Here is a 20,427-nt window from a genome sequence, read left to right on the forward strand (position 1 = left end):
AATTCATTTCCTGCAGAAAATGAATCCCTCTCCTCTCACGGTGAACACCGGGATTACAGAAAATCACAAATGCTGAAATCAATTACTGAATAAGGCTGTGTAATTCCAAACGCAGGCCGCCTGTGCCTGTCATCTTCACGCCTATTGTCTGTGATGCTCAAATCATCACTCTGGCCTGGAGGGGTGATTGAAGTGATACTGTGCTGTATTTACTGCTGCTCCTTGGTATTTCATGGCCATAGTCGATCACATTATTGATTAAAAACAGCTATCCCTGCACATTAAGATCACCTTCACCCCTGTGAGTAGAGTTGCTTTCTGCTTCACTTTCTGCTGATAACATTAAAAGTCATCCACAGATCAAAAAAAGCTCATTTAAATGACAAAATTTCACTGGTCCCAGTATTTTCTCTGTTTTGTAAATTAGATACTGTTTGATAATGTTTGAATTTTGGATTGTTGGTTGGAACAAACACCACATTTGGAGACATCACCTTGGCCTTTTTGGATTTCATAATATTACTTTTTTTTTTTTTACTTTTTATACATTTACTTAATGATTAATTGATTATTAGGAAAAAATATTCATAGATTAATTGATAAGACTCTTAATTATAGAAGAATAATTCTTGGTTGCGTGAGCGGGAACTTTTACAGTTGAAAAATAAACTAGTCAATGCTCTCTAGTGGACAAACAATGAATAGCGTTACAGTTTCTAAATTATCTCAAACATACCGGCATTTCTTTGCTGCAACACAGATTCCAGATACTGTAAGTACTTAATTGTTTATTAAGCCCACGTAGATGAAACAAGGCAGTGTAATAACATTTGGGGGAGTGCAGCTTGTGTACGCTATATTTTACTTATTGTCACAAATCCTACAGTCTCTCTGAATACTTTCCAACTTCCCTACCTCATCTAGGGCAGCATCAAAACCACTTGTTCCCACCTACGACATACTTCTTTAAAAAACTAGTGGACACACACACACACACACAAACACATGCACGCATGCACGCACGCGCACACACGCACACACACACACACACACTAATCTATATTTACTATTGTTTAATTAAAAAAACAGCTGGTAACTGTATTTTTTAGCAAAGTGTACTACTTTAATACTTGGGACTAAATTGGATCACTTTTTTGTTTATAAAAGTATACTTTAAGTGTAAAGGTAGTATACTTTTAGTCAAATATTGAAATCTAATTTTATTTTTTACTGCAGCTATACTACATGTGAACTTGAGGTATACTGTTAGTTTTCTAGTTATATAACTAGTATCCGGTATATGCTAGTTATATACTTTACTTGTAGCCTACTTATTAGTTTATGAATGCGCACTTTAAAGTATACTTTTATTAAACTACTAGTTTAATAGTTTTTATACTGCAAGTACTGGCATACTTGTAAGATTTCTTTAGGTGTACTAAACATCAGTCAATGTTAATGTATTTAAAAAGGACTCCTTTTGCAATTTGACTTGATGTTTTGTGATAACATTTAATATCCGTATGGCTTATAATATCAGCTATTAATAGCAGTCAGAATGAATGAAGCCTGTTACGATGCTCTCACATGTTAGAGGAAACAATCAGCCAAATGTTTATCTCTTCCTGAGCTGTCCAGGTTCAGTTCCTCCCTTGAACTCTTCCTCTGGCCCATTTCCCCCTAAAACCTGTTAATATAAACTTGAATATATAAGTTTATAAGTATATAAAACACATATGATGTATGTAGTAACCTACTACCCCAAAGAAGTGAATATGCGTGAAAAACGTATCAAAAGAGTGAGCACAACCATAAACCAAGTATAAGGCAATACGAAATGATACTTAAGTATTAGAAGATTAAGTAAGCCCACTTATATTTAGACTTTTCTGTATATTTGTCATTATACACTGGAGATTAGAGAAAAGATTATTAATACTTGATTGATTCTGAAATACTGTTAGTTTTAATTGTTCAGAATTTAAACAAACATGTCACTCATAGTCACTGATATTATCTTTCAAATTCAGCAGAGTGAAAAATAACAATATTCCAGAACAAATAAGTATAATTTGTTCTCTAATCTTGATCGGCAGAGTAAGTCAAGTACTACCACTATATAATATGTACAGTTTTATCAAGTATATCTTCGATAAGTACATACAAAGTACTAAAAGTATACACTCTTATTTTTAGTTTAAAAGAATGGTTTGTAGGGAACTATTTTTACTGGCGGATTAATATACATTTCTTGTTCTAGTGTTTACAGCATCAGGACAGTCTGTGGGGGATTGACTCATAATACAGTGCCCATCTTCTTCATCATGAAGGGACATGACTTCAACAATGTGGCTCACTGATGTGTGTTTAATAGTCTCGGACAACGATGGCGCTCTGTGACACAAGAGGAATAAGACATATTGTAGGATACTTGTAGGATCAATTCATTATTGGTTTTGTTTTTTTCATGGGGAAATTATTTTATAGAAAATATATCTGTTTTATAGAAAACTGGTTCTTCATCAGTTAAAGGAAAGCACTGAAAGGCAACACGGTCTCAATTTCACCATTAATGGAGCTGGACACAAACATTAGTCATTTTCACTGTTGAGTTCAGTCCAAATTGAACACAGCTCCAGGGATGCCAGTCTTTTGCCTCAGTGTCCGCTCTATCAATCAGTTCAGACAGTTGAGGCTATAAAGGCGACGGACAGAAGAGTCAGTTTTGCACCACAGAGACAACACACTCATTCAGCAGAAAGAATGACTTGTTTCACCGCAGACCACATCAGCCAACGTCTCCTACTGTGCTTTAGATGATCCTGAGTCTGTGAGGCTTTTTTTACTCTCTCGTACGCCAATGTTTTACTCTCAGTTATGGATTCTTTATACTGTACCACTGCTTTAATTCTACATTTTCATGATCTATACATGAAGCACTACCGGCATTTACAAACTGTCCTCTGGACTTTTATCAAGGTTTCCAAGTACCGTTGGCAGCCAAATAATCAGCATTCTCCATGTGGCTGTTCCATTTATGTTTGCAACTAAAAATACATACTTTGAATCACATCCAGCAGCATATGTTGCTGTGAATCAGGTTGTCAAATTATAACTATAACGAGGGCGGCAAGCCTGAAATTGAAGCAGCAGTGAAAGCAGAGTGTTTTTATTAATAACCGGCCTTGTGTGTATGGCCTTGTTAAAATGGAAATGCAGGATTTTTTTTACCTATTGATACAGGAGTAGGACTGTAGCTCATGCCGATTATAGTAAATTATTAAAGGCTGCATAATTTGAAGCCCAGAGAAGTCATGCTTCAGTTATTCATTGCAGCTACAGCATATTTGCTTTGTGTGGGTGAAATAAAACCTGCACAGACAGATATGAAACACTGGAGTAGTGTAAATAGTCACAGAAATGTTGCTTTTTTTCACCTTTTTTGTTATTAATGTAATTATTGAGTTGTATTCTTTGTAAACGTTGTCTTCCTTATTGCCGTTTCACAGCACAGTCCTGTCCATACTGTCAGATTATGATAATAGGAGGGAGAAACACTAAATCCCTTCATTATTTTTTCATTCTGAGTAGATATTTCTGTCTAAAAACAATCACATGTAAAGATATTTATGTGTATTTATGTGTGTATATTTATGCAAATGAAGAACATAAACTGCTCATCAGACAAAATACTGCACGTTTTATCAATGGTATGTAAGTTTATAAACGTTTTCAGTTTTCTGGCAATCAATAGTTTTGTTTTTTAATCCAACGATAAGAGTCTACAGTCATACTAGCGGCTCTGTGAGGCTAAACTGAGGCGCAGTAGTGCTTGACCTGATGACGAAAAGTTAAGGTTATTACAAGCCATCCTCTACGGTCTTTTCATTTCAAAGGAACGCCATCCAATCATTTTCGAGATATTTCACTCAAAACCCAGCCTTGGAACCAGACGAATCTGCCGAGCTCATGTTTCATTTGCTCAGGCAGGTACGTCTGGCCCCTCTTCCATTCAGATAGACTTCCAGCAACATGAGATTTTACGGGCCAATCACAACCGTTTATCTCATGTGGGGCGAGTTTAAGACGATGACTGACATAGGAGTCATGCTTTAATGTAGTTACTGGCATTCTCCGGCCAGCACAACTTACCAGGCTCATGAAACTCAGGTCAAACAGTCAAACTAGGCAGCCCTGATCATATATAAAAGGCTCTGTTACTGTATTGCTTATTTCTCACCTAAAATGTTGCTGCTTTAGCGTTCTGTTTAGCTGTAATTTGAAAAGGTTTGTGACCCGGGCCACCATGTTGTCCCTGCCTCAAAACGCACTAAGCAGCGGCCCAACGTTGTCGCTCAGCTTTACATTGTTTTGTCGCTCTGATTGGTTGTAGGTGTAATTGCACCCAGAGGCATTTCGGTCTGCACCGTTGATAACGCCACCTCAAAAATGACAATTTAGTCTGGTGATTCCAGGCTACTCAAAACCACAAATGCAAACATCCTGGTGGCACCAGAGGAGAAGTCAGAGGGTCACTACAGTCAGCATTCATCCTCTGGGAGTCATCAAGGCTGAGCAAAATATCACAGCAATCCATCTAATAGCTGTTGAGATATTTCAGACTGAACTAAAATGGTCCATAGCGTCACAGGCTAGCATGGCAACATGTGCCAAATATTGGTGGTTCCAGCCTCTTAAATGCGAGAATTATTTTTTTGTTGTTGTTGTTGTCAGTTTTATATAATTGTAAACAGAACATCTTTGGGCTTTGAACTGTTGGTTAGACAAAACAAGCGATTTGAATGTCACCTTGGGCTTGACAAAAGTGCGACAGGCCCTTTCCGGAAACTTCTGACATTTTATAGACTAAATATCTATCTAGTAATAAAAAAGAAAGGAAAAAACACATAATGAAGAATAGTGACACACAGGGGTTTGTTGTATCCTGTTGAGTTGCTGCCATGTTCAATGTCATCTCCCGAAAACTTCATCAGCGTGGTTCGTTCTGCATGGCCTGCACCTCTGGAGTCTGGCCTGCCTCCGATGCTCAAGATGATGCAAATGGCTCTGCTCACTGCTTTAATGATAGACGATAATATCCTGCTGCTGGTGAAGGATGTGTTTACTTTTAGTGATCGACTATGCCTTGGAAAGCCTGCGCTCACATTAACACAGTGAAGACAGGGATGGGGGGGGATTTTTTTTCCCTGTGAGAAAATATTGTGTGCAGTGTATAATTAGGGCCCATCACTTGTGCCTCTCCGCGGTGGTTGTCCCGTCGTCAGACATCTCTCTGGGTAATTGCGTTTTATTGTGGAGACCACTCTGGAGGTCTCTCACAAAGTGTGGGTACAAGACAAATGGTGCTCATCAATAATCTGCCTGCTGCTCTGTAGGCTCAGCAAAATGAAAATGAATGACGGAACATTTGTTTGACATCTCTGGGGGAAAATGGCCGTGCACAACGAACATCAAGAGGCGTTTGAAGGAGGAAACGCTGCAGCTTCTTAATGTGATAACATCTCAGAGACGTCAGACGTCATTCCAGTAAAGACTAAAGTATTGTTAGAGGTGTTTCTTCTATTAAATTCAAACACATTTGAACACAAACATTGACATGAGATCTTTTATTTTCTGTCTTGGGGCATGAAATAATTAGAAGTCAGATTACAGAACATCTTTCTCCTGCTAACACTTATTTACCCCAGAACTTTTTTTTCTTTTTTTTAATATCACACTTAATCTATCATGGCATTGTTGAAAATTAAAAAAATAATAATTGCATTAATCTTTGTGGGTCTCGCTCTGTCACATGCAACATCACTGCTGCGCGCAGCCTGTTAGATGTCTGATGACCACACCCAACAGTGATGTTATACTGCACTATAGTGGAGGGGTGAGAGTCAAGAAGGTAAATCACAATACAAAACCATCACTATACATTCACTGCCCATGATAACCATATATATATATATAATAGAACCAGTTGATAGAAAGAAATTGAGCATTTTGAACAATTCTCATAATCATTTATCTCTGGAGCTAGCTTCTAAAAATGTGGAAATTTGCTACTTGTCGGACAAAAAACATCAGTTTAAATGTGTCACGCTCCGGCCACTTCACGTAACATTGCATCATCTGACGTGTGTCAATTGGCTCTGGCCCACACACACAGGGCATGCCATACAGAAGAAGTAGGTATTTATGGTAGTCATGAAGTGCCAAACCTGGGAAACAGGTGTGGTATAATTCCAGCCTCTCTGACAGGTTATAGTGGAAACAATATTTCTGTTTTAACTTATCATTATGAAGTTAATGTTTATTGCACAACGACTACAGAATAATGACACCACCAAGGTTAACAGTTGGTTCCTTATAAGCCTCGCTTTCACTGTGCAATTCTGTCGTTTAGTCAACGGGTACGAACTCCCGGGAAAATGTTGACTTTACGGCACAAAGGAAGAGGCTAGCGCTTTAGTTTCGTCACTATGATAAGTGGCGGACAGTGGAACAACCGGAGTAACTGTGGAAACTCTAATGTTTACAGCCCCGTGGACAGAGGAAGGGGGAAAGCAAAAAAAAAAAAAAACATCCTTTCTACTAGGCTGGACCAGTAAGTAACAAAACCTGCCTACTTATGAACTCTGCCTTCATCAGAGCGCTAATATCTGGTTGTCTGGTTCTAATTGAGATTTTTACAGTTGTTTCTGGCTTTGGACAGTAGCCAGGCTGCTAGCGTTAGCCATGTTGCTAACTGTCAATATTAGTCAATATGTGACTAATGTGCAGGTTTGAAATCAATGGGCAGACGTGACGCAGAGCGTATGCTGCCGGTTTGTGTTTGACCTGCATTTTGAATTTTTTAAATTACCAATACTTACTAAACTAGTTTAAAACTCAGATTTGCAAAGTGTTATGAGGAAGGAAGGAAATGCATTCAACACGTTTGTTAGACCTTAAGGATATATACACATTGGTGCACAAACAACTTTGTTTGTTTCCAAGAAAAACTCTGCAGGTCGCCTTTAAAGAGGAAAATAAGCCACTCAAAGTGGAAGCAGGAATCCAAACATTCACTGCATTATTTACTTTTTATGTGATAATATTGGTGGAAAAGTCTTGATGGTGGTCTGTATTGTGATTTACTGCAGTATTAATTATGCAAGATCACCCCTTCAACTAGGATTTGCGGCAACGTTTAAATTTTGAACCAGCAGACGATGGCAGAAGTGAGATCTTAAAGCCTGTGTGACGTCCCTCTTTTCGGCTGGTTCCCACAGAGAAATAAAATGTATTTTCTGTACTGCTCTGATCTTTTTGCAACCTATGGACACATGGCAAAAACAGTGGGATAGAAAATATCCTTCCAAGTATCATAGAGATACCAGTCCCAGTCCCTTAAGACGACAGATATATCTTTTAATATAGCATCAAATAGCACTACAATAACATAGTGTGGTCATAGGATGGAACGGTCAACCCTGTGGTACACAGGAGCTTTCCCTAAACCTTGACTTTTAGCTTAAATCTTCTAGATTTCCCCCTTAAAAAGGTAGATGTACCAAACATCTTTAAATGTTCAGTTAAAGTGTGCCATTTTTCTTCACTATCAGTACGTTCCGATAAAATCTCTAAAGTCTCTATAGTTTTTTTCTGTACACTTATCTTAAATGCTACCGTACATTGAGAGCATGCTGCTGCCCTTCACACCAAAGATTATTGCAAAACTGTCACAATACCACCACATGACATCATCACGTCAGGAAAAGGACTTCAGTCACATCACTGTCAGAGCTGCAGAGTCTGGAGCACAGCCAACACCTTCACCTAGCGCTCATCCTCCACTGGAAATGGTAGACCGGCCAGGAGACAGACGGCACCAACTTCCACGCTCTGATCTTGTTTTGATGTCTGACATCTTTGTGGTCCCGGGGGATCCTTTGGGCTGAAGGATTCTGGGCTTGAAGTCGCCTTCCTCCCGCTAAAAGACTAAATGGAGGCAACTGGTTGGACGAACAGCGTCAACAACCAGTGTTTTGGTTAAGACTCTGTCCAAATGCACCAGTATTCGTTAAATAAGCCTCACACAGATGTACACTCACACGTGTCTCACTTCGCCTGTCCTGAACACACATAAAGCTGCAGTTCAGGAGGGCAAAAGGGCTCATCTTCACTTCCTCCTTGATCTCCTCACTGTGGTTCTCACAGGCCCCAGTACGGAGCCAGGCTCCTGCGGTCCCTCTCATAAACATCAGGTATGACCCCGTAGGGCGTCTGCACCATCTTAACAGAGTTTCTACCAAACAGCTTCCTCTCGTACTCGATGAGCTGGCGCCAGAAGCCGCCGTTGGGCCTGATGACAGGGCGGCGGGCTTTGACCCAGGCGTGGGCCTCGGCCAGAGACACGCGGTGATACTTCATCAGGTACGCCAGACACAGAGAGGCCGAGCGGCTCACCCCTGCCGCACAGTGCACCAGCACCGCCCCTCGCTTTCGTCCCACGCTGTGGATCTTATCGGCCACGCTGTCGAAGTACAAGGAGATGGGGGAGTGGGGCATGTCAGCCAGAGGGACCTTTACATACTCCATGTGAGGCCAGTTGAAGTTGGGGAGCTCGATGGTGGCGTTGACCACACATGTGATGCCTTTGGACAGCAGCAGGCTGCGGTTGGATGCCACATTCCCTCTGCTGAGGAAGAGGTTGGGGGTGATTTGCGCGATGCCCCCCAACAGGCTGCTACTCTCAGCCAGAAGCCTCGGCACCACAGTGGGCACCATGGAGCTACGATGGTGGTGGTGGTGGAAGAAACCTTGGCTGTGGGAACCCATTGAGGAATCGAGTGGCTTCAAGAAGGATGGTGAATTTCTTTTTAAAAATCTGCAAAATCTTCAGGAGCTCAGAGTCATAGTAGTGAAGCCAGTCAGACAGCTTCTGTAACACAAAGAGATTTCACTTTCAATCGAAATTGAATGTTTTTCTACTTCACTGCACGAGTACTCAGGCTGACAGACACACAAACACGTCACAAGGATGAGTCATTTTTAAAGACAACAAAATGTTCTGCTGCTTCTTAAATGTGTTTTCCGGATTCTTTCCTCCTCTTATACAATAAACTAAATATCTTTGAGTTGTGGACAAAACAAGACATTTAAGGACAAGATTGGAAAAACTGAAAGATATTTTGAACATTTTTAACATTTAACATTTTATAAACCAAACAACTAATCGATAAATCGAGAAAAACAATCGAGGGATGAATCGACAATCAAAATAATCTTTAGATGCTGTCCTGGACCAGACAATAGTGGACTAATTCAAAACCATGCTGATGTTTACTTTCAGTAATATATCCAAGGCCTTTTAAAGAATCCAATGACATGAAAAATGTTCTCAGCTAGAGAGCCCCGTCTATCCCTGCTGGACGTTTCTCTGCATTCAGGTCGAACCGCCTTTGTGCTGCGACGTGCCTCCCTCTGCCATGTGAGCGCAGAACCCCCCTGGAGGCGTGCACTCACCTCATCTCATGTTCATCCATCCACAGCCCTCACATACAGATTACATCTCTCGTCTCCCTGGCTCTCGCTGCTGTTGATGTCGTTTTGGATGGCACCAAACCACAGGGTGGAAAGTAATCATATACGGTATGATTACACCAAAAATGTGCTGATGAAACACTAATATTTATTTAATAATAATAATAATAAATAACGCCACATTTTATTAATCTAATTCTATTTTCTTCTTCCAAAATGGATACTCCTCCATGTATGAGCTGCAACAAGACAGCTCATGTTGAAGAAAAAAGATGTAGTGTGATAACTGACATTTCTGGCCGTACTGTATTCTGATGGAAACAGCCTCCTGTTTTAATACTGAGGTTAGCAGCAGAGAGCCCAAAGCTCCGGGCGCTACTTCACACACTGTTGCACTTGTCGTGCGTCATCCACACTTTGTGCACCAGTTTGGCCGGCAGGGCTTTTTCTTTCATTTCTGCTCCTGTCTGGTTAACAAGACACACGGGTCAACTGCTTTAAACTGGAACTCAACCAGCAGAAAAAAAACACAACCACCTGATCACCCGCTGTCACTTGCAAAGAGACTGCCGAGACGGATCAGCATTCTTTTGGTTCTTTCAATTGTTATTAAAAACATGAGTGGAAAGACGTGAATTGAAATACATCGGTGAAACCATGGTGGCAGCTTTGTGATCAGACAACAAATTTGTGACGTCTCATCCTTTAAAAGCAGTGATTCCCGACTTCTGGGTCAAGATGTATTATTTAACAGGATAGGAATCAAAGAATAAATATTGCTGCTACACAGTCGTTTTCCTGTGCCATCACAACTTTGCCACCTCCATTTGGTCAAAAGAAACAAAGGACCAAAAACATCCCCCGCCTCTCTCCCACATCGGACACAGCTTCTTTGGTTTGCTTCCCAGCTGCTAATCACCCTGCACTTTGCCTTTGAAATGGTTGCCATGATCCACCTTCCTTCACACCATCACCACTGGACATCAGGAGGCGGTCAGAGACACGTCAGAGCAGCACTGAGCGAAAGTGTGTAAATAGAGTATTCGAAGACATAAACGTCTTTCCCTGTTTTATTTATTTTTCTTCATTCAGTCCATTTTACCGACAAACCAAATGATTGATGGATTTATCTAGAAAATAATCAGCAGCTTAATTCATAATTGTTAGTCGTAGCTCTAACCGTAGCACGATTAGGACGTGTATTTTGAGAAACAAATGTAATATGGTAATCATAACATTTTAAAATGAAATGCACAACTGATAATAAAGACTGAACTGCCATTGCTTTTTCACTTCATTTCTTAAGCTGTTTCCACATATGAACTCAACATTGTCCAGAGAATCAGGAGGACCTAGTGGAGTTTCTCTTTCACACATGTAGCAAACAACAGGAGATTGTCGGTGTCAGATGCGTTCTCATTTAGTCAAAATACTGCGTTTGGTTTAGACGAGCGGTGGTGTCTGGGTAGAGTGTGCAGGAGGCAGTATGCTGATTACACCGCGGCCACAGAGCCGGTTTGGAATTTGGTCATAAACTGCAGAGTCTCCTGCTGTACCTTGAATTTGTCTGATGATTTCGGTGTTGACCCTTACCGTCAGCGGTTCCACAATCTCGTCGTCTCTCCACTTAGACATTTTTGTTGCCGTTTTTGCGTAAATCACCCTTCTTCTTCACCGTTGGCGGTTTGTTTTCTTTCAGTTTCGCAAGCCGCATTATAGAAGCGTGATCAACACGCCCTCTTGCTCACTGTGAATACAGTGCTTGATATCTGGTCCGACTTGATTCGGACATTGAAGTTCTCACATGCAGCTGGGTAATGTCTACATAATTTCAGGTTTTCAGTGCAAGTGTGAAAGGGGCTTTATCGCACATTGTGTTTACGTAAACAGGGTTTAACCTGCTCTAATTAATCAGTAGTGTATCCTAGTTTAGTTGTACTAAAAATGGAAAACAAATCTACCGTTTGAGAATTTAGGCATCTTTCAGGTTTTTTTGTCTCATCTCTTGTAGCAACAAAGGCTACCTGTTTTCTGATCCTTACCAGGTGGTTTTCATGCCTAATCCTAACTGAGATCGAAAACAGCAGTCTTGTTCAACATCCGGTCCGTCGACGTCTCACTGTCGACTTCCGTTCACCTATGAAGTCGTACGAACCTGTAAATGAGAATACGTTGCTTCACCTCAGTTGATTTACGGCATGCTGTTCTCCCTCTTGTGGCCAAGGGTTATATAAATGGAGGTTTAATGTATGTAACGTTGAATTTCAGTAAATTTAGAAGTTAGCAGTAGCTCAAAGTCGACTTAAAACAATCTTTATAGCTGAATGATTCTTTTCTAATCCCACCTACAATACTCTGATCAGCTTGGCTGTTTTCACAAACTCAAGGAAACAGAAATCAATGAGATCAACATCCAGGCTGATCTGAATCTGGGACGTGGGCGGTGATTCAGAGTCTGTTACCGGTCTATGGTAACCGTGACATCTTGCTAAAAACTGAAAAAGTGAAGTACGAACAGATGTCCTGCTTACAAGACTCTTGCTGTTTCAGTGGGAGGCACAGCTGATGCATTAATCCATGTAGTCGGGTGATATATATACCATAAGCTGACGTTCAAACTCTGTTGCTGTGGCAACATACTGACCACAGTATAAGAAAGTCAACAGAGAGATGTGGAAGATAAGAGAACCAAATAAGCCCTGGCCCTCTCCAAAGTACTGATGTACCACAGCGCCGGGCTTTGCTGAGATTTGCTCTATCCACATGGTTATTTATACCCCGGGCAGGGCAGGAGTGAGGCTGCAGAGAGCGGAGGAGGGAGAATTATGCAGAGAGAAAAATCGACTGTAGTGTTGGCCATAGTGGGGATACTGCAGCTCACTGTCAATCAAATATACTGTGAAGATTCATTCTTATAGGGGAAAAATATATATACTGATATATAATGTCAGTGGCATTCACGGGACAACAAAGACCAGAGCACCTTTTCACAAATCAACCTCTCCTGCCTTCTTCCTCTTCTTCTCTTGATATTATAAAAAAACAACCCCCCTCTCAATCATTCAGGCTGGACCTGTCAACAGGTAGTCCCACCTCACAAATCTTCCTTCTCCGCCTCTCTCTCTGTGGGGGGAGATTCCTCAGGGATCCGGTTCCACCTTCCCTAACACAAATTGGAAACGTGACCCACCTGCAGGAAAACTAGAGCGGCAAGCCTCACTCTCACGACTCTTGACAGTGAAGCCACGGTGAACGACACCTAGATCGGAGCTCACCTTTTCATCAAATTCCTGACTGACTTTCCCTCACCACTGCAGAAGGGGTGAAAACAGCTGGAATAAAGGTGCACAAGCAGGCACGCAGCTCTTATCAGCGTCTCGCAATTAAAAGCAATCCATTTATTCAGTCTGAGTGATATCTGAAAGTGACTGCTGATAGCAGTCTGGATAATTATCAGGAGAAAATGAGCCGCAGTGACACAGCTTCTCAGGTTCATCCAAACACAACCGGGTACAGCTCAACAGCTCACAAACGTTGCTGCACAACAATGTCGACCGCAAAGGGTTGAAAAGAGAGCAGAGTCAGCATGAGTTTAGGGACAAATTTCTCTTGAGGACAGGGTTCGGTCTGGCACCTTCCTCACTCTTCACAACGTTTTACCTCGGACACAAACACCAGAGGCTGAGACACAAGGCCATGTGTCACGAATGAGAGACGGGGAGGCTACAAATGCAATGCAAAACTGTTGCAACACTGTGTTGCCGACAATGCACATAAAAATTCCACAATGTATGTAAAAGTGTCTATTGTACGTAGACGTAGAGGAACGTAACGGAAAGTATTATTGCATCTGCAGCAGACAGGTGAGAGATAAACTTTGTTACCTATAGTTGGTGCTACAAGTGGTGAATATCAAACAGAGCTGAAACACTAGTCTGTCCAATTTGAACATTAACCAGACACTATTTTCAAAAACAAAAACGCTTTTTTAATCTTTGACATATCTGATATGAAAGTGAATATTTTTTTTGTTTTTAACTGTTAAAAAAAAGAAGCAATTTGAAGATTTGGGGTCCTGAGTAATTCAAATGGATATTTTATGGACAACATCTTATAAACTGAGAATACAACCAACAGATTAGAGACTATAGTGGCTGTCCTTATATGAAATATAGTTTATGCTAAGGGACTGTTATGGGTGACACTTCCCTGTGTGAAAAATGGGAAGACTTCACGAGTTTAATAATTTATGGTTTGAGCTGTGAACGGGCACTGCGCACGCGCCGCTGGTCCTCGTGCGCTGATAAGTTCAGGTGTCGGGAATATATATATACACATACGGTATATAAATATATATAACCTACGTGAAAATGATGTGTCTCACTTTGAACAACACGACGAAATGAAGCGACCCTTTCAACACAAGTGTGGCAGGTGCGCTGGTTTCTTCAGCTTCACCCATTTTACATCAGAAAACTAAAACCGGAGGATGAACGAGTAATAAACGGATTTTTAATAATATACAAATGCTTTGTTTTTAATTTCAGTTATAAACCGTCTTATTTTCGGTCGATAACCTGCCTCCATCAGATGTAAAACTCAACTTACCAGTGGACTCTCGCCGGGCAGAGATGGAGGGTTTCAAAGCGCCTTCACCGCCTACAGGAATCCGGGGGGCTGCTCTCTCACTCCGGACATTTACCTTCAGTCAGGCCGCTCCTACGGACGTCGAGATGGGGATGGCGAGAGGCCAGTTGGCGGGAGACGAACCGCGACACACAACAACATAATGTGAAAGTCAAGAGAAATACGAGCCATCAGTACATCCGTCTGCTTCTGACAGCAGCGGCGTGCACAGGGTAGCTTTATATGGAGAGTGAACAGTGCCAGAGAAGAAGAAGAAGAAGAAGAAGAAGAAGAAGAAGAAGAAGAAGAAGAAGAAGAAGAAGAAGAAGAAGAAGAAGAAGAAGAAGAAGAAGAAGAAGAAGAAGAAGAAGAAGAAGAAGAAGAAGAAGAAGAAGAAGAAGATTTTTTGGCATGAATATGCATACAATAAACCATTGTGACAGTTTTTGTTGTTGTTCCCTATTCACAGAGAAATCACATACAGTTGCTAGTAGCAGCTCCGGGCAAAGCGCCGAACCATCCAAAAAGGCTTTTTTTAAACCACTAATACTGCTCAAAATAACCCCAAACATCTGCAGTAGCATGATAACAGCCCCTACACATAAAACAAAACACCCACAACATAGTAGGCAAACCCAGAGTTTATTCAAAAAAGACTGTTTTACAATGCTACAAGCTTTAGCAGTCAGCTGGTCCATATTGACAGACAGCCCGAACAAGTCCAGTGCATTCAATAATGGACTTGTAAGCTGTTTTGCATGGTTCAGTGCCCCGCTCCAAGCTAATCAGTGTTAGCCATGCCTGGCTGTTAGCGACTGTGCGGGATTTCTCGAGCTGATCACCAAAAAAACTTGTCTTGATGGCTTACTTGATGTATATTCATGACGAAAAAGACTGGGTACCAATATAACTCTAACTAACATTGTACTTTAATAGGCTTACTTTAAGTACATTTAAACCCTGTTTCCAAAAGAGTTGGGGCTCTGTGTAAAATGTAAATAGAAACAGATAGTGGTGATTTGCAAAACATTGAAGCCTCATATTTAATTGAGAATAGCACAAAGACAACATAAAATGTTGAAACTGAGAAATGTTATTATTTGAAAATGATATGCCCATTTAAGAAAAGTTGTGACAGCAACAGGCTGAGTCTTTAGATAAGGAGGGGTTCACCACTCTTGCAAAAGTGTCACAATGTGCAACAATTGAAGAATAATGTTTCTCAATGTGAAATTGCAAAGAATTTGGTGAGTTAATCATCTACAGTACATAATGTCATTAAAAGATTCAGAGAATCTCAAACCTCAAAACGAGGATATAATATTCAAAAATAAGGTTGTAACATTTGAAATGTTGTCTTTGTGCTATTTTAAATCACATGTAGGGTTGCAATGATTTGCAAATCATTGCATTCTGTTTTTATTTATATTTTACACAGCGTCTCAACAGAGTAGCTGTTAATACATATTGTTACTGAAGTGAAATCTTCAATCTTCAGTAATGTATATCATTTAATTGATTGATGCGTTAATATGTGAATTGCTTTAATGTTGCTGTTCTTTTACTAGATATGCTGCTAAGTAGCCTAAAGTCTTATCTTTATCCATAATAATACATCATCATTTATGTGTTGATTATATTTTAATAATCAGAATCTTCATAGGAATTTAAGTTATCCAATAAGTGTAGAGGAGTAAAAGCTACAAAATCTGCCTCTGAAATGTAGTGGAGTAGAAGTAAAATGGAATTACTCAAGTAATGTACAGGTACTTAAATAGCCTACAGTACTCAATTACATTACTATTTACTGTAAACACTGGATATTTACTTGTTTTGTACAAAAATCACTTTACAGTTTTCTCCTATTAGGGGCAATTTCAAGGAATGCAAGACAAATGTAATCATACCTGAACACCTGTGAATAGCATTGCTCTTTATACGTCAACTGACATCCTCCTTAAAGGCAGCCCTGCACGTCCTGACTCAGGATTAGGTGGATTATATATGGATCAAATATTCATAGGTATAAGTACGAACGGGGAATGAGAACAGCCTGTCCTAGGGCAAAGCTTTGGATTCCTGTTTAAATGTTTCCACCCACTTTTAAGCCAAAGTCATGGTCGTAGACTAAAGCTGCGAATGTACTCTTGTGGTGTGGCAGCAATTATTGCGGGAAGATTGTTAAACATCAACTGCAGCAGCCCACAAAATTGTAAATTAAACTGCTTTTTATCAAACATTTAGTGCCATTAACCTCCATCACTGCCCTTTACTTTCAGCAGCCTTTCCTTCACTGCTGCTTGGATTATTAGAAATGAATGAGAAGCAACATTCTTTCTGTGACATGACATCAAACTCCAGATTATCACTGTAAAATAAACACGTACACATTCAGTTTCCAATTTACCTTGCAGCCCTACTGAACATAGAATATATATTTTACTTTTGTTATTAGGATTTTTAAAAAGACAATTGTAAACTGGAATAAATGAAAGTCTTCTTTTCCTGAGGAAATGACTAGAGATAAGTGAGTGACTATAAGCACGTTTGAGACAACAATCACCTTTCATACAGAATCTGCAGGCAATTCTGCTTCTCCTCTTCCTCTCTGGCATCAATCGCTCCTCATACAGAAGGGGGGGGGGGGGATCAGGCACCTCCCCAGAGCTGGAAACTATTGGTGAGATACAACTACAGAACAAACAAACCTCTTGTCTTGAAGAGGAATCATCAAAGCCTGACTGAAATGCAATTTTGACGGCTTTCGCAATTCTGACTCTTTCTAAGAGACTGTTTGTTTCCCTCAAAATGTTTCTGTTGCTTTTTCTCAGAAGGTAGTGGAGCATCATTTCTAAACGTGAGCACATCAGCAGGGCTGTAGCCAGTCATCTAGAAATACAAAGGTCACATTTTCCCATCTGAAACACACACTTGAACAATCTATTGCATTGTCAATAGACCACCCGAATTCCCAGATATGTAAGTACATAAGTACATGATCTCGGTGTCCCGTCGTGTGTGTGTGTGTAAAATGAATAAAGTACTTGAATGGAAACATGTTCTCATGGGACATCACAAGCTGCAGCGTGCATTTCAACGTGTTAGTGTGTTGTTTAGCGTTAAGACACCAAACCTCACTGACACATGTGCTATATTTGCTACTAAAACCTAAAAGACATGGACTTCTCTTTATTGATCCTTCGGGATGAACTCCCGCAAGGAAATTGAATTTCCAGCAGCTTACAAAAACCCAAGGGAGGTATAAAAAAAATACAGTAGTATAAGATAACCAATGAACTCTAATCTAAATAAATACAGAAAGTATAAAAAAAACAATAAACAGTAAACAATAAACTCTTAGTTAAATATATATGAGGTAGATGTAAGAATAAAGGTAAAATGAAACGGTAAATGAAATCAGATAAGTTAAATGTAGAGGAAATGTATAAGATAAAATATGTATGACTGTATATGACAGAAATGAGCAGTAAGATTAAATTATTGCACTTAAGTGGTGGATTAAGTTGTTGCACAAAAAAAAGAAGATAGGTAAGAGTAGATTAAAACGTAACACCTTATAGTACACATACTGTCCAGGTGACTGGCAAGAACTGATACAGTCACTTCACATACTAATGTTTATTTGAATGCCTGTAGAGGCCTGTGTGATCATGTTGCAGGTCTTGAACTTATAAAACTCAAGAGTTGGAGATGCAATTAACAATGTAGGATCAGATTCCACAGTGGCTCAGGCAATACGTTTCCATTACAGTAGTCATCTAATTGTTTAATGTATACATTACCAATTCAAATGTTGCCCTGGCTTGGTAGGTTTGTTTAATTTCAAATCTCATTATGCTCTTCCCTGGAGGAAACGGCTTGATATCCTCGCAGAGCTCGAGACTCGTGGACATTTGCACCATCTTTATGGCGGCAACTCGGAGACCTTCAAGACTGCATCAGGGCTCTCTGTGCAGCCCTTCTTCAATATGTCCGTGTACAAAACCATAATTAGACATGCCTTCCAAAAGTCAAGCCTATTTCAGAGGGCTCATGGGGGAGATATTATGCTGTCCATAAACCCATGGCCCCGGCCTCAGAGTCACTCCTAATTACATTGCAAATTCAATCAACTGGAAACAAACAGCAGCAGTACCAGGCGGTGCAAACTGGTGACTGTTTCTGCACTATGAAGGGAAAAGGGGAGAGACACGTCGACACTGTTTTTCCACCCTGTACTTGAAATGCTACGCATCGTGTTGATTGAAATTCACCCGGTGAATGTTTAAAGAGACAAAGAACACGGTGACACAGAAATGTCTGTGAATGAAATGAGCAAGAAGGGATAGCAGATGTTTAAAAAAAAAAGTGGCAACCTTGAATTTGAACAGTGAAATGTGAGAGATAAGGATAGACAGAGAGATAAAAAGGGAGAACGATAGAGCTGCAGGCTGGAGAGACAAAGACTGGGGTTCAGAGTGAAATGTCAAATGAGTCAGAGGCATTCTGGGAAGACTCTCCTGTTTAATCTTGCTGCCATGGAGGCTGAAAATTTACAATGACACCATCACCGTAATAACAACCTGCAACCGCGCTCTGAAGGAGCTGTCTGCTATGAATGAAGCGGGTAGTGACATTGATTAACCCTGACCGCCTGTAACACAAGATAACTGATGGGCTCGACAGTGCAGATTGTGCCACGGTGATTTAACCGTAAAAATCCTTTGCGCATCTCTCAAACATACGGACACTCAATAACCCGTGCTCTTCAGTTATGGCACTTTCTGAGGCAGCAGTGATCCGTCAATCCAAATTACGAGCTCGGTGATCCCATTCAGGCTGCTTAAAAACAATCATTCAGGGAGAATGCTGGAGAGGACAGTGAGCATGAAAGCAGAAAAGCATCGGGAAATAATGGCACAAACAGAGTCCGAGCCTCAGCTAATCATTAAAGTGTCGTGCGCTAATAAGTTGATGAATAATTATCCCTGAGAAAGTAAACCAAAGATGCCCTGTAAATCTCTAGAGATGATCCCAGCTGGCTTGTAACACTAGAGGGGTTTATTTCAGTCTGTGTTGATGTGTGTAACCAACAGGCCGAGGGGCGGTAAGATGAGGAGAACGGAAAGTGTTTTGTGGTCAGCAGTGGTGGAGGCATGAAGGTCTAAATAAAGTCGCTGCTGATCTCCACAGGTGCCCCCCACAGTGACAGGGTAAATAGACATGGGATCTAAGTATTTGCTGTGGAACATGTGAGAGCAGCGGGTGGCTGAGCGCTGCACAGAGCCTCCCCGTCGCTCTGATCGGTTCTGCTCTGACATCAAACAAACACATTTGCTGCTGTGCGAAAGGAACGAGACCTGATGCGCCTCACACGCACATTCTCTTACTATCCATCCATCAAGAAGAAGAAGAAGAAGAAGAAAAAACCACTGTGGAGGCATCTTTTCTTTCTCCCATGAGTCAGTGAGAAAAAAGCTTGTACGCAGATGGGGTGGGGGACGAGGGGAGGCTGTGGGTAGTCACGACTCCTCTGCCCAGCAAACGAGCATGAGCAACAGGGCGTGTGTCTGCTCCTTGACTCCCTCCTCTCCGCCGCCGCTCCTTTCTCCCAGGCTTCAGCATACCTCAGACCTGGTTGCCAAGGTAACCTCTTGTGTTGAAGGGTTCACCTCTGTGTTAATCACTACCGAGCAATAATGGCGAACTAAAGCAGGGTGGGTGGCTTGTATCGAGTTTTTCCTTTTCAAAAAGCATGTGGAAGAGAAATGGAAGATTTTCCATTTATTTCTCTGAATAGCAGCAAAGTTAAAAATCAATAAGACACCAGCAGATGAGCTCTAAAAAAAACAACAACAATGGATCGATTTCTCTCAGGAGATGTATTCTTTTTAATTTCCCAGAACAGCCTACTTTAGCTGAGAAGGAGAACTAGCTCCATGAGTATGGAAGGACATGTCTATCTTTATACTGCAACCATGCAAATCATTGCAGAGAGATTTAATTGATAAACCAACATATCTTAATGGAGATCACATCATTTTCTTGGTTGCTATCCTTTCTCTCCATTTTCTGTAGGATTGAAAAATAATTAAATCATGGGAAAAAACTCATCCTGAATAATGTAGCCTTTCTGATCCTGATTGATTATCTTTCTTGTGAACTTATTACTTTAATTAACTATTGATAAAAATGATAACAGACATACAACTTCTATTACTTACAGTACGAAGCCTGCACACAAACAAAAGCAAAGCAGAGTGCACA

At 40.7% G+C, this 20,427-nt stretch overlaps 1 protein-coding gene across 1 annotated transcript; it reads right to left on the reverse strand.

The window, feature by feature from the left end:
• Window positions 1-5,741: 5,741 nt before the first annotated feature.
• Window positions 5,742-14,311, reverse strand: dusp14 (dual specificity phosphatase 14). Its single transcript, XM_083914325.1, has 2 exons — window positions 14,143-14,311; window positions 5,742-8,932 (listed from the first exon to the last, which is right to left on the reverse strand). The coding sequence occupies exon 2, from the start codon at window positions 8,827-8,829 to the stop codon at window positions 8,203-8,205; it is 627 nt and encodes a 208-aa protein (XP_083770451.1). The 5' UTR covers window positions 8,830-8,932; window positions 14,143-14,311; the 3' UTR covers window positions 5,742-8,202.
• Window positions 14,312-20,427: the final 6,116 nt, after the last annotated feature.

The sequence above is a fragment of the Echiichthys vipera genome, assembly GCF_963691815.1.
Source record: "Echiichthys vipera genome assembly, chromosome: 5".
Taxonomy (NCBI): Eukaryota; Metazoa; Chordata; class Actinopteri; order Perciformes; family Trachinidae; genus Echiichthys; species Echiichthys vipera.

Excerpts from the sequence above, each read along its gene's own strand:
- dusp14 (XM_083914325.1), bottom strand. The coding sequence starts at position 8,829 with ATGGGTTCCCACAGCCAAGGTTTCTTCCACCACCACCACCATCGTAGC.